The 14,383-nt window shown below is 38.7% G+C and overlaps 2 protein-coding genes across 2 annotated transcripts; one reads left to right on the forward strand and one right to left on the reverse strand.

Annotated features, from left to right (window-relative positions):
- Positions 1-3,750: 3,750 nt before the first annotated feature.
- Positions 3,751-6,357, reverse strand: LOC106413953 (putative caffeoyl-CoA O-methyltransferase At1g67980). Its single transcript, XM_048766576.1, has 5 exons — positions 6,199-6,357; positions 5,925-6,010; positions 4,553-4,697; positions 4,320-4,448; positions 3,751-4,215 (listed from the first exon to the last, which is right to left on the reverse strand). Exons 1-5 carry the CDS (start codon positions 6,250-6,252, stop codon positions 3,925-3,927), a joined length of 705 nt encoding a protein of 234 aa, XP_048622533.1. The 5' UTR covers positions 6,253-6,357; the 3' UTR covers positions 3,751-3,924.
- Positions 6,358-11,721: 5,364 nt separating this feature from the next.
- LOC106412819 lies at positions 11,722-13,047 on the forward strand. Its single transcript, XM_013853708.2, has one exon. It carries the CDS (start codon positions 11,722-11,724, stop codon positions 13,045-13,047), a length of 1,326 nt encoding a protein of 441 aa, XP_013709162.2.
- The last annotated feature ends 1,336 nt before the right edge of the window (positions 13,048-14,383 follow it).

Here is a 14,383-nt window from a genome sequence, read left to right on the forward strand (position 1 = left end):
GTTCGTAAGAAATTGTAAAACTTATGTATTAATTTGTAAATAATTTTATTTTAATTTGGGTTTCTAATATCTTAGGTCGTGGAAACACCGTATCCTATAGTGGTTAAGGTTTAAAACTTTCTACACCCAAGTTCGGGGTTCGAATTTCAAACTATGTAATTTTTTGCAGATTGCACATTATAAGAGGTCCATATTTCAATTTTTAGAGAAAACGATTTATAAAAACAATTATGCAGACTACGAAAAAAGGTTTACAAGAGGTCTTCAACATGGTGCAAGTAAATCCGGTCAGGCGTGTATCTTCATAGTATAGTTCAGGTGATGCTGTTAGGCATATATTATCATAAAACAGGTAGTATTATCAGTTGTCGAATCGTCTATGTAAAAAAAGATCTTAGGCCCGAATTCGTAACTATCTACAATCTTTTAAAGAAAATTGTAAAACAGCGTATTTAAAAGATTGTAAAACAGCGTACCAATGTAATTCACGTTTTCAACCTAATAAAAGTAATTAACATGTTGAAAGTTATAAATATAGCACCAAAAGCTATCCCAGCTAAGGAAGACACTTTAAAAATATCCCCACTATTGTGTATCAAATTAATCTCATTACAAACCAAAGCAAACACATCTTTCACATTTTTTTTGTCATCAATATTATTTTCATCTGAAATAATATTTTAATATCAAGAAAACATTGATTATTTCAGAATACATACATACATATATATATATATATATATATATATATATATATATATAAGAATTTTGATAGTTGATGAGCTGTCGTCGGGTGCCTGTCGTTTCGTCTGTTCTTTGCTTCTATAGTAGCAAGATGTATTGGTTCCTTCCCCGATCTATGGAAATACATATTCAATAAACGTACCAAACGGCCGCAATGGGTTACTCGCTTTTTGCACACTCTCAGGCTTCTCCACCGTCTTGGCTCTCGCATATTGTCAAATAAACTATAAGTTTCATCTTTTTACAAACCATGGATCCCAAAACTCCAAATCTCCTAGATCTAGTTAGAAATTCAAATTCATAATGTCTCCTTCTAAATTATTTTCATTTTGATATTTTTAATGTGAAAAAGAAGTTGATTACATATACGCCCTAACAAAATCATCTATATTACATACAAGGCCTGAATATTATCTGCCCACCAACGACCCGTCTGATCTAACCGGGTATGCAAAAATAAGTTAATTACATATCTAACCAGGTATGTAAAAACCCTTATCTCAAAAATTATTTCTTCTTCAAGTTGTTCTATTCATGAAACTAAGGAGGACTAGCAACGAGAACTCAAAAAGGAATTACGAGGTGTCTCTACTCTTAGTCATCTCGATTTCGATTTGGTTAAGATATCTCCTCTTATTCATCTGGATTTCAGTTTGGTGGAGAAATGATGAATGCATGTCGATTTGTGTATCTCATACGAATGTGTAGCTGATTGGTTCATTAATTTGTGTCAGCAAAAGAGAGAGTAAAGCTGGCAACTGTCGATTTGACTGCTTCAACTGAAGAAGAAGGCAATGTGAACTCAGTTGAAGAAGAAGACGTGAACTTTGAGAAGAATTTAAGGAACTCAGGTGAAGAAGATGGCGAGAGGGGATCTTAGGAGAACTCGGGACCAAAGACTCGTATTGGTGGGGAAGTCCAGTCGAATGAAGAATGTGGTAGGGATGAGGGAAGTGAGAAAGATGGAAGTACCTGCTGAACTGAAAGCGATGGTATCAACACAACATTAGCTAAAACTAGTCTGTTTTTATGTACTATTGTTATAACTAGTAAAACTTTGAGGCAGATGAATGGGATGGATTGTAGACGTCACAAAGCTCTATGGACAAGAGCTGTGATAAGTTAGGTTGCTCAAGAGCTGCTTTTCACAACACTTTGAAAACTTAGAACACAAATGTTTTGCAAACAGCAAAAAAAAAATTCTATTCATAAAATTCAAGGGTGATTTACAATGGTACAAATGACTAGAGATTTATAGGCTCGATTCTGAACAAGACCAAACAGTCATAAACATTAAAAAGGAAACAAATAACTTGCAAATAAAGAAGCCTCGAGTCTTCAGTGGAGATGATTTTAGATGGAATATGAACATTGGAGGTGATTTGCTTGGCCATAAAGGGGAAATTTGATTCTTCTCAAACCTGGATGGCCATAAAAGGGAAATTTGATTCTTCTCAAACCTGGACGGTTTGAGGGGAAATATAATCTTTCATCGAATCTTATTGATGGTTTGATATGTGCTGATCTCGTGCACAAATAGTTTAGGAAGTTTTTGCCGGAGTTTGAATTCCAAAGACTCCAAATAAGGTAAGTTGGAGTGAAAAAGTATTCTCCTAATCCTTTCGGTGCTGCCGCATGTTAGAACGTCTATAATACCTTATGGATGGTTTAGTATCTCTCATGGCTTTCATAAATAGGTTTGGGTCGAACAAATTTTAAGGAGTTGAAGACTTTCCATAAATGATGTCGGTTTGACCCATTTTAATAAAACCGTCCTTAATGGATCGGGATCTGGGCTTGGTTCTTCTTTCTATGGAATCTTAAAAGTCTCTCCTAGATGGAAAAAGTTGCTTTGGTTGAAGATCATTCGTGTTCGGACTTGTATGGACTGAATTGTTGGAGATATGGCCCCATTGAATGCTGAGAAGATGACCTGACTTATAAATTCATAGCTTATTGGTCTGTGAATCTTTTCTGGTGATTCTAATTCCTGGTGATTCAGTTCTGAGTTGGTTGTCTTTCCCAAAAGTCCTTCTGGTTGTCGCTCCTTGGAAAGAACATCTGTCCCTGTTACTCCTAGGTGGCCGGTGTGGACGGTTTGGTGAGGTCAAACCACACTGATTTGAGGGCCGTTTCATTTTTCCCTTGAAGGTTTAAGAAAAACCAACTTTCCCTTTTACGGCCATCACCTCCAACGTCCATATTGTATCCAAGATCATTTTCATTGAAGACTTTGAAAGTTATTTGTTTCCCTTTTATTGTTTATGGCCGTTTGTTCTTGTCCAGAGTCGAGCCTATAAAGCTCCAGTCGTTTGTACCATTTTAAATCACCCTTGAATTTTATGAATGAAAATGTTGTTTTTTTCCTTTTGCAAAAAATTGTGTTTTAAGTCTTTAGAATGTTGTGAGAAACAATTCTTGGACAACTTGACTTATCAAACCTCCTGTCCATATATATTTGCGGCGTTCTCATTCCATCCAATCCATCCCATTCACCGGTCAAGATTGAGAGTGTTAAATAACCAGCAAACTTAGCTCCATCTCGATCAGCTTCAATCCATCAATTGATCAGGCGGAGAGTGTTACACCACTAGAAGCCTGATTTTATCATATCCTCTCGGTTAATTCATTGGTCTTGTTTTATCATTCATTATCATCTCATTTCATTTTGTGCATTTGTTTTAAGCTTACCACTCTGATTCCAGTCATATTGCCCACTCGGTCACATCTCTGGTCGACCTGATCGGAATCTACATTGTCCATCTGGACGACCAGTCTCCGGCTTGAAGGAGAAGAAAAGCTGAGGGAAATGTTGACATATTAAAATTCTCGTCTTGTTTTCGAAAGTTAGTTTGTATGGGTGTATATTTTTTAGAGAGCTTTGTATTGGTTTCTTTGGAGAGAGAACTTGTGTACATCTGATTCCTTATTTCTTGTTACTCTACTTTAAATCATTGTGTTACTATTCGATTGTATGTTGAGTTTGCTGATATCTGGGATATGATATATATAAAGGGAACAATCTTTAGCATAATTAATCCAACACACCAACCGGAACTCATCTCCCACGGGAAAGAACACACAATGAGCAAGAACACAAGACAAGAGAGCATTAAAGATTCCTACCACTTAATAAAATAAAAACAAAGAACACTTTGGTACTTTGATGAGTCTCGTTAATCACATAAGGCGTCTGCAGAGAGTGACACCATCACCAATGGAGACTTGAGAGATCTCGATGTGAGGATCAGAAGCGAGCTGCTTGTTCAACTCCATGAGGGCTTTTCTGCACACCCTCAAGTGCTCTGGCACATCCTCCTCTTCCTCAGCCACATACCCAAACCACAATGTGTTATCAAAAGCTATTATCCCCCCAATCTTCACCAGCTTCATTAGTCTCTCGTATGCATTGGCATAGTTTGTCTTATTAGCATCAACAAATGCGAAATCGAACTCCGGTCTTGGATTCTTCTGTGGGTCCACCATCATGCATGAACCAATGTCATCATCATACAAAATATGACAAAAAAAATAATTGCTAATGGTAATATAACAACATGAATGAGATTACGTACGTTCAACATCTTGTCTAAGGCCTGAAGACCATCGGATTGGATGAAATTGATTTTGTGATCAACACCTGCATTCTTGATGAACTCTAGACCCAACTCATAAGCTTCTTTATCAATGTCTATTGCAGTAATCTGTATATATTATATCCAAAGAGTTCATAGATATTAGTAGTTGTTATCATATTTACTTATTTGGATTTTGTTTTGGAAAGTAGATTAGTGTTTCAAACATATACACGGCCATCTTCAGGCAATGCGAGGGCAGTCGTGAGCAACGAATACCCCGTGAAAACACCGAGTTCTAGCGTATCTTTGGCATTCATCATTTTTATAAGCATCGATAAAAAGTGCCCCTCATCAACTGGTACCTTCATCTCGCTTCTACACATATAAACGCATATAGTTTTTGTTTGTTAATTCTTGAGTTGATTCATTTTATGTACTTCGATCTAAGCAATATTGTTTTCTTTTTGGTAACTGATGTTAGCAATATACAGTAGAACATCTATAAATTAATACTCGATAAATTAATAATCTCTATAAATTAATAAATTTTGTTGGTCCCAACTTGGACCGATTCAAAATTTGACACAAATCGATAAAATAATAAGATAATAATTTTTAGAAAATTCTATGGAAATATAAGGTCCCATTAAAAATATAAATTAATAATTTATATGTATATATATTTTATATAAGTAAGAACCAATTGTTATATTGTTTGTTTTATATTCACAATGGAATTATCTTTATATTTTCTTAACACTTAATATATTTTGATGAGATTTAGTAATATTATATCTAAAACCACATTTGAGTTCTATGCAATATATATTATATACACCAACTAATATAATAAAATTAATATAAATGTCAAATTTCAAAAAATAACAATTAATGTCTATACACTAAAATCAAATATTTTTCTTATCTTAGAATAAATATATCTTAAAATAAAAAATTTAAATAAAAAAAACTTTTGTAAATTAATATCTCTATAAATTAATAAAATTTTAAAGTCCTAACATTATTAATTTATAGAAGTTCTACTGTAGTTGAATCAGGTAATTATTGTTTGTTTGTATTCAAATGGAACTACAATCTTTATTAGAGAATAATAAATTGGTGAAAAAACTCATTAATATTAAAGTAATAATTTCCAAATCAAATTTAGTATTAAAATAAAATCAACTATGAGAGTTTGAAAAATGTCAAATGTTTTTTTTAAATAGTGAATAAAAGATTCTCACACTTGTTTTTATTTTTATTCATGAGAGAATCTCTTGAAATACTTCAAATATAAATGCTCAAATTTATTTTAAGCACATAATTGGTCAAAATAGCTAGTTGCCTCTATATTTGGGAAAATAAATTCTTACAAAAAATTGAAAATGTTTTAATGTTTCGAAAGTTTGAAGGTACACGTTGCGACATGTTATGGATAAGGATTTTAACGTTATAAAACTTGAAATTGTTAGAAAGAATAAGGGTGTATGATCATATGTTCAGATTCTGAACCAAAGCACTAGTTGTAGAGTCTCACAAAATACTAGCTCAAAGTCAATAAAGGTCAATGAAGCATACAAGGGAGGTTGTAGCCAGACTTACAAATTGCCATACTTGTGGACCGTAGCTTCTCGTAGTTTCTTGAGCTCCTCATGCTCTCTTGGATATGCCGTCGTATCAAAGATGTACTGTTTCACATATCGCAAGTTATAATTCACAACCATAGCCGTATAATACAACATCAACCCTAATCATTAAATGACAAAAAGCTTTTTCTCATCGGACAAAAAAGTTAAGTTCTGCAGATCAAGCAAGAATTTAAGTTCTAACAAAATTAAGTAAGCAATATTTACAGGGATTAATGAAAATACGATACCTTTTGAAGAGCCACGCTCTTGAGAATTCCTTTGGTCGGAATCAAATTTTCCATAGCTCGCTCTATCGTGTGCTGCCTTGAACTTCGAAAGCTTTGTGGTGCCTATGATATATATAACTCTAGTACTTTCCTTTCTTGTTTTTACAGTCTCTTTACAATAAAAGTCATAAAGTTATACTTTATGAACAAAAAATATAATTTTGTGACAAAAAAGTATAATTTGTGACTTTAATTTAAAGAGAATCTCAAAACCTGATACGCAAGGTTAGTGGCATAATCATGATATCAATAATTGGCACCACCCTGTGATTAGTATATGATGGATATGATATTCAAAGAAAAAATCTAATGCTCGGTGAGAAAACTCTCCCAGCCACGGGTTTCGAGGTGAGCAACGGTCGAGAACCAACGGGTAATAGGGTGAAAGTGACCTCTCACTTGTTTACCAAGAAAGAAAAGTTACCATTGGTCTCTCTCCTTCAACTTTCGAAAACCCTATTTTCTAACCCAAAGAAGCATCCTCCACACCTCTTCTTCACCATCAAAGCCTCTTAGTTCCGCAGATCTCTACAGTTTTTACTGATTTCTCACGAGAAACCGGTGAAGATAGTACTACCAAAGCACTCATCCTCAATCTCCACCCTTTTTCAAATTCCCAACGGTTTTTCACTCCTCTTAGCGATTTCTGTTTCTTCAAAACTGGTTGTTCGGAGTAGACTTGCCTACTCCTCCAACAAACGGTTGTTTGTGAAGCTTACAGATTTCTGAGAAACCTAAGAACAATGGCGCCAAGATTTACGGCTGCAGAAAAAGGGAAAAATCAAATGTGTGAACCCTCACAAGACAACATCAAGAGAATCAAGGCTCCTAGTCTAGACAACTCAACCCTCATAAGAGACAATGCTCTTACCCTCATAGGAAGGCTCACCAACCCCCATGAACAAAGAATCGGGGCCCTAATCCCTGCACTTCAACGCAAATAGAATCTGCAAGGTAGAGCAGAGGGCTCAGACTTGGGAAATAATTGTTTTCAGTTCAGGTTTGAAAGAGAAGATGACCTAAGAAGGGTGCTCGATAATAGACCGTACCATTTTACATACTGGATGGTCATCCTCCAAAGGTGGGAGCCTGTCATCTCCACCTCCTTCCCGTCTCTAATCCCCTTCTGGATCCGGATTAAAGGTTTGCCCCTCCACTACTGGCACGAGGATATGGTGTGTAGAGTAGGCCAGGAGTTAGGCACACTTGAGAACCATGAGCTTACAAGAACGACATCACGAGTTAGAGTCCTCTTGGATGGATTAAAACCCTTGGTTAAGGAATCCATAGTGGAATTTGGCTCTGGAGAATAAAGCATCATCACCTTGGAGTATGAGAAGTTGGAGATGCACTGCACATTCTGCTTCTCCCTCTGCCATCTGAGGAAGCATTGCCCAAAGAAACTGGAGGCAGAGAAGCCTAAGCATGCAGACTACAGCCCAAGGGCTACGCGGGAGCTGGAAGATAGGAGACCACGTGAAATACCAGTCTCTTCACAAAAAAAAACAGATCGAGAGGCCAGGAACACTCCTATGCTGCAAACCAATACCTCACAAAGTCTTCTTCGGCTGCTCTCCAATCAAGAGGAAGACAAGGAGCAATCAGTTCTACAGCGCCATTTTTCAATGAAAGAGTTGATCGCCATGGAAACTCTTTTGGAGATAGGGTGGGTACAAAGCAAACCCGCAACCCACCACCTAAAAATGCAACGAACCTCTTTGGAGCCTCGCTTCCCAAAACCAAAGATGATGGACAACAGAGGAAGTTTCAACCATATGCGTCCCCTCCCTACACACAATCAAGAGATACCAGCATATCGCTGCAAAGAGGCAGAGACCTCTTCCCTCGTAGAAGTGAGGGCCAATGGAGACCAAAACGCACTGCTGAACTTGAAGCTCCCCCTGAAACAGAGAAAGTAAAAAGTCCTCACAAAGGAGAAGACGATAATCAAGCTATAACAGTACAACCAGAAGTTACAGAGACTCAAATAATAGCCAGGGAGGCCATCATGGAAGAGTTTTACGAAGTAACAAGGCAGTATCTCAGTTGCGCAGACCCTGTTGAGGCTGCTGCGAGAAGACAGAGAGTCCTCTATAGTGATGCTAACGGCTTGATGGAAGCAACTGCAGCCTCCATTATGGCAAACTTACTGTCTCTGCAAACTCAGCACACTCTTTCTAGAATTAATGCTAGTAATCCAACCACTCCTCCTCCACTGCAAGATGCACCGTTCCACACTCTTTTGTACCCAGACCCCACAGCTCTGAATAGCCCCCAAGTGGAAGTGGAAGAAGATACAAGGGTGGACCCGTCCTACAACGATGCCCCCCCCCCCAAGTAGACCCCTCAAGAAGCGCAGGAAGGGGTGGAACTGCAAGGATAAAATTTGTTATTGTTAGCCCACTCATCGAAGGTAATGAGTCTCCAACTGAACAGAAAAGCCCACTGGAACTTACAGAGGAACACGAAACCCTTCAAGAATTTCAAAATAAGGTAAAAAAAGGACCAGAAGAGCATCACGGGTTAAGTCACTAAGATCTAGTCCTAATATACTCAGAGGAGCAAGTTCTAAGAAGAGAAAGATCTCATAAATCCAAAACTCACCAAAGGGCACGGTTTCAGCTGAGAGAGCTTCTAAAAAAGGAAATAAGATGGCTAAGAAAAGTACTGATGAGGCAGGTCCGTCTCGCACCACAAAGAACCCTCATATCCAACTGATCCCAACAACGATAAGGAAGAATTCGGATTTTCGGCCTCTTCATCTTCAGGCTCCTTAGTCTTTCTCAGCTGGAATTGTTGTGGTTTGGGGAACCCCATAACAGTCCAGCGCCTTCGTGAGCTCCAGAGGAGGAAAGACCCGGATATTACCTTCCTCATGGAGACGAAAAACCCCACGGAGATGGTCACCAAAGAGCTCCATTGGCTACAGATGAATAACTGCTACTCGGTGGCACCGCATAGTCCAGGAGGAGGGGGTCTCTTCCTTTCCTGGAAAAAAGATATAACTCTGAATGTTATCTCCTCATCAGATAACTACATGGATACAATCATAAGCCACAAGGGTAACACTTTCCACACAACCTTTGTGTATGGAGAACCAGACCAAACAAAAAGGCAGAGAGTCTGGAATGAACTTTCAGCCCTGCATACACAAGGTCCCTGGTTCCTAACAGGAGACTTTAATGAGATTGTGGACAATAGTGAAAAGAGTGGAGGCCCAGAAAGAGCGAAGGGTACTTTTTGCGCCTTCAGATCCTTTCTCTCTCAAAATGATCATTTTGACCTCAAGTTCTCTGGAAGCTATCTCTCTTGGAGGGGAAAGAGACATACGCACTTGGTTCTTTGTAGACTGGATAGAGCAGTCAGTAACAGCGAGTGGATGGATCTGTTCCCTTCTTGTAGAAGCCAGTACCTCAAATTTGAGGGATCCGACCATAGACCACTAGTCTCCTACCTAGATACATCAAGGAAAAAAGGTCTGAATCTTTAGATTTAATAGACGCCTGAGGGACAATCTTGAGATCAAAGAACTAGTAAAAGAGGTGTGGAATAGCTCAGTGGACCTACCAGTGGAAGACAGACTCTCCCTATGCCGACATGCGATATGCAAATGGTGTAAAGCTTTCCATGAAAATAGCAAAAAGGCTCTGGAAGAAGTGCGGGAAAAGTTGGATGCTGCTCTCTCGGACCTGATACCAAATGAAACCTTGATTCATGAGCTAAACCTCCGACTACTCTATTTGTATAAAGAGGAAGAGGATTTCTGGAAACAGAGAAGTAGACAACTCTGGTTATCTTTGGGAGACTCAAATACAGGGTATTTCCACGCTATAGCAAAGGGAAGAACAGCAAAAAATAGATTTTCAGTGATCACTAACAAAGAAGGCAAACCTGTGTTTAAAGAGGAGGAAATCTCTTCAGTCATCGCCTCGTTCTACTCTGAGCTTTTCCAATCCTCAAATTTTGATGGGATACAAACTGTCATCAACGCTGTTCACCCATGTATCATGGAACAACAAAACATTAAACTCACCCTGATACCACAGGCAGAGGAAATTAAGGAAGCAACCTTCGCAATTAACGCTGACAAAGGCCCTGGCCCTGATGGTTTCTTAGCAGCCTTTTTTCACTCCAACTGGGAGGTAATAGGACCAGCAATGATAAGAGAAATCCAACTGTTCTTTACCTCAGGTGAGATAGCACTTAATATAAACAAGACTCATGTGAGATTGATCCCTAAGGTAACAGGAGCAGCAAGAGTAGAAGACTATAGATCAATAGCTCTTTGCAACATTTACTACAAGATTATCTCAAAGCTCCTTTCTCTCAGATTAAAGACAGTCCTAGACTCAATCATTTCAGAGAACCAATCGGCTTTCATCCCTGGAAGAGCTATTGCTGAAAATGTTCTCATCACACACGAAATCCTACACTATCTAAAAACGTCAAAAGCAGAGAAGAGGTGTACAATGGCAATGAAGACAGACATGTCAAAAGCCTATGATTGTTTGGAATGGAGGTTCATCGAATCGGTGATTCAAAGATTAGGTTTTAATGCTATATGGACAGGGTGGATGATGCAATGTATAACCACCGTCTCCTACTCTTACCTAATCAATGACACAGTCTATGGGAATGTGAAACCATACCTAGGCATAAGACAGGGAGACCCGTTGTCTCCATACGTCTTTATCCTCTGCAGTGAGGTCCTTTCTGGAATGTGCAAGAAAGCAGGACGAAACGGCTCACTTCAAGGAGTACGAGTGGCACAAGGCTGCCCACGAGTTAATCATCTGCTTTTTGCAGATGATACGATGTTTTTCACTCAGGCGTCACAAAAGAGCTGTGAGGCTTTGCTCAGGATTCTCAAGGACTATGAGAAAGCGCCAGGACAGATGATCAACAAGTCAAAATCCTCCATCACTTTCTCAAGCAAAACGCCAGCTGCAGTTAGAGAAAATGTAAAATTACTCTTGGAGATCTCGGAAGAAGGAGGCCTAGGCAAGTATTTAGGACTCCCTGAGCATTTTGGTCGTAGGAAAAAAGATTGGTTTACCTTAATAGTGGAACGCATAAGACAGAAGGCTGTAAGCTGGTCCTCCAAACGTCTTTCGCGAGCAGACAAGCTCACGATGCTGAAAGCTGTCCTTAGTGCAATCCCTACATATACGAGACATGCTTCCTCCTCCCTGTGAGCCTCTGCAAGAGAATTCAATCAGCGTTAACAAGGTTTTAGTGGGATAACAGTGATCGGAAAAAGAAGATTTGTTGGGTTGCTTGGGATAGATTGACTCAACCAAAAGCGCTGGGAGGGCTGGGACTTAGAGATATACAACGTTTTAACCAAGCACTTCTAGCTAAATTGGCATGGTGAGTCATCACGGTACCCAACAGTTTGCTTGCTCGAATCCTAAAAGGAAAATACTATCACAGGAAAAACTTCCTAGAACTTCCTAGAGGTTGAAGCAAACCAAAATATCTCTCATGGGTGGAGGGGTATTCTACATGGAAGAGGCCTCCGAAAGACTAACCTGGGGGAAGGCTATAGGTAATGGGCAAACTACAAGACTATGGAAGGATTCTTGGATCTCCCTAGAAAACAACCTAAAGCCTATGGGTCCTGTTCAGGAAGCAGCACTTGACCTAACAGTTGCAGACCTGCTCACATCGGATTTGCAATGGAATAAACAGAGAATAGAAAAATTGTTACCGCTTTTCGTTGATGAGATACAGTGTTTGCAACCGAGCTTGAGAGGGTTGGAAGACTCCTTCATCTGGCAGAATACCAAATCTGGAGTTTACTCGACCAAATCAGGCTACTATGTAGCGTCTCTACCTACTACAAATACACCAATTGGTATTCCAGATACAGCTTTCAGTTGGATAAAAGATGTTTGGGCTGGGAAATTTTCACCAAATGTGAGAGCATTCATGTGGTCACTGATTCATAATGCACTTCCACTTGGGAAAAACCTGCAGGTTAGAGGCAACCTATCAGCGGCTGCTTGTATTAGATGCAAAGAGGAAGAGACAGCAGTCCATTGTTTCTTTACTTGCCCTTTCGCTGAAAATGTCTGGAGTTTGATTCCGCTACTCAGAGCAGTCCACATAGCTGCCAATGCCTCGCTCCAAGAGATCGTGGTTCAATTCAGGACTGTAGTGTGCCTCCCTTTAGTAGGTATCTCACATAATATCCTCCCTTGGATCCTTTGGGCAATTTGGACGTCTCGCAACATTCTCTTGTTTGAAAACCGCTACATATCACCTGAAGAGACAGCAAGTAGAGGTTTGAGTTTAGCTAGAGAATGGACACAAGCACAAGTATCGACCAAGCAATCTACTACAGTACCTTCGAGCAGTAGAGAACGCTCAGGACAAGAAAGAGAAGCTAGTACTCCCGGAAACCTAATCAATTGCTTGACCGACGCGGCTTGGGATAAGATGGGGAAGAACGCAGGCTTCGGATGGGTCTTCGAAGGACAATCTCTGGAATCTCCGATCCATGGATCAATGGGACAAAGCTTCATCGGCTCTCCACTCATTGCAGAAGCAATTGCGATGCGATCTACTCTGTGCTTGGCGCTAACTCTAGGCTTCTCAACGCTTAGGGTTTCCTCCGACAACTCAACGCTCATCGGAGCAATTTCTGGCAACATTCAGTCAAAAGAAATCATCGGTATAGTCTCAGACATCCGCTCGATTTCCTCTGGATTTGCATCAATCGGATTCTCTCGTCTCCATAGATCAAAGAACACTGTTGCTCATAGTTTAGCAAAGAAGGCTCTTAACGTCTTTTCTTCTTCTGTGTAATGAACCCTGGGCTTGGGCCAATGTTTTGGGTCTTTTCCCTCTTTTGTTTCTTATTAATGAAAAGTTCTGTGACAAAAAAAAAGATATGATATTCAAAAATATATTAAAATATCCACGTTGATGGGATTTGATATTATTAAAGTACATAATTTTCAATTCAAAATTAATTAATAATAAATTAATCGGTTTATTATCCATATTTATATACTAGGGATTTTCCTTCCTATGTAACAAAATCGTGGCATAGTGAGACTGGAAAAATCTTAGATGTCATTAACTTATGTGGATTGGTTCCAAACGCAATGAGCTATACAAGTCTGATGAATGCATATGCTTGCTGTGGAAATACTGAAAATGTAGATAAATGGCGATAGGATGAAAGCAAAAAAAATTCCACCAACCAATTGCACATACTCGGTGATTATTAAAAGACTTTGCGTATGCCGTGAACTCGAAGTGACGCGTGATCCTTAGAAAATACACTCACACACATGTAAATCATCCATTTCTCTTTTCACTTATGCTATTTTTCTCTCTCTTGGATTAGAGGGGTCTATGCACACAACATTTGAAAAACATTTAGTCTACATATGGGCGCATAAAAATTAGGGCAGTAACATTTAGAAACTACATTAAGTTTAATCATCTTCTCTGATTTACCAAAGTTGGTGACAGATGTTGTTTTCAGCGCCGTCCACCCCAATGGATTTGCTCATATCGCGTTTGGCTACATCTACTTAATATTGTTTCCTTTTTCCATTTGGTTAACTACTTAGTGGCCACAACTAAAATTTCTCTTTTGATCTATGGAAGTCTGATGCGAGGTGCTATTTTTCTTCATTAACCTGTTTCAGATTTTACCTTCTTATCCTAGAGGCTCCATTTTTAAAATTTCTAGACATTTCTACTCGTGTTTCAATAAAAAAAAAGACATTTCTACTCACGTTTCTACAATTGTAATTTAATTAGTATATAACTATGCTTTGCCTCCAGTTTCCTAAATTTTGGCTTGCTCACATTGGATTAAAATATTGGGAAAATACGAAAATTGACTCCACTTATTATTATGATATACTTATTTATGATGAATTAACATTTTGTATCTTTTAGTTGCACAAAAGCAGGGTAGTAGTTCATCCCTCGGCAGTAGGCAATTTAAAAAATAAAAAATTTGGTTGGTTTTGGTTTATATGCATATGCCGCTATAAGCTCCGATGCATGACTAAAATTGATACCCTATGAATTTAATCACTACTCTTATTGTGCTCTCAAGCTGATCAAATCTTCTGTGGATGATAAAAGCTTGTGCGGTTCAAAAATGTCAAAACGTATTTGA

The sequence above is a fragment of the Brassica napus genome, chromosome C8 (genome assembly GCF_020379485.1).
Source record: "Brassica napus cultivar Da-Ae chromosome C8, Da-Ae, whole genome shotgun sequence".
Classification (NCBI taxonomy): domain Eukaryota; kingdom Viridiplantae; phylum Streptophyta; class Magnoliopsida; order Brassicales; family Brassicaceae; genus Brassica; species Brassica napus.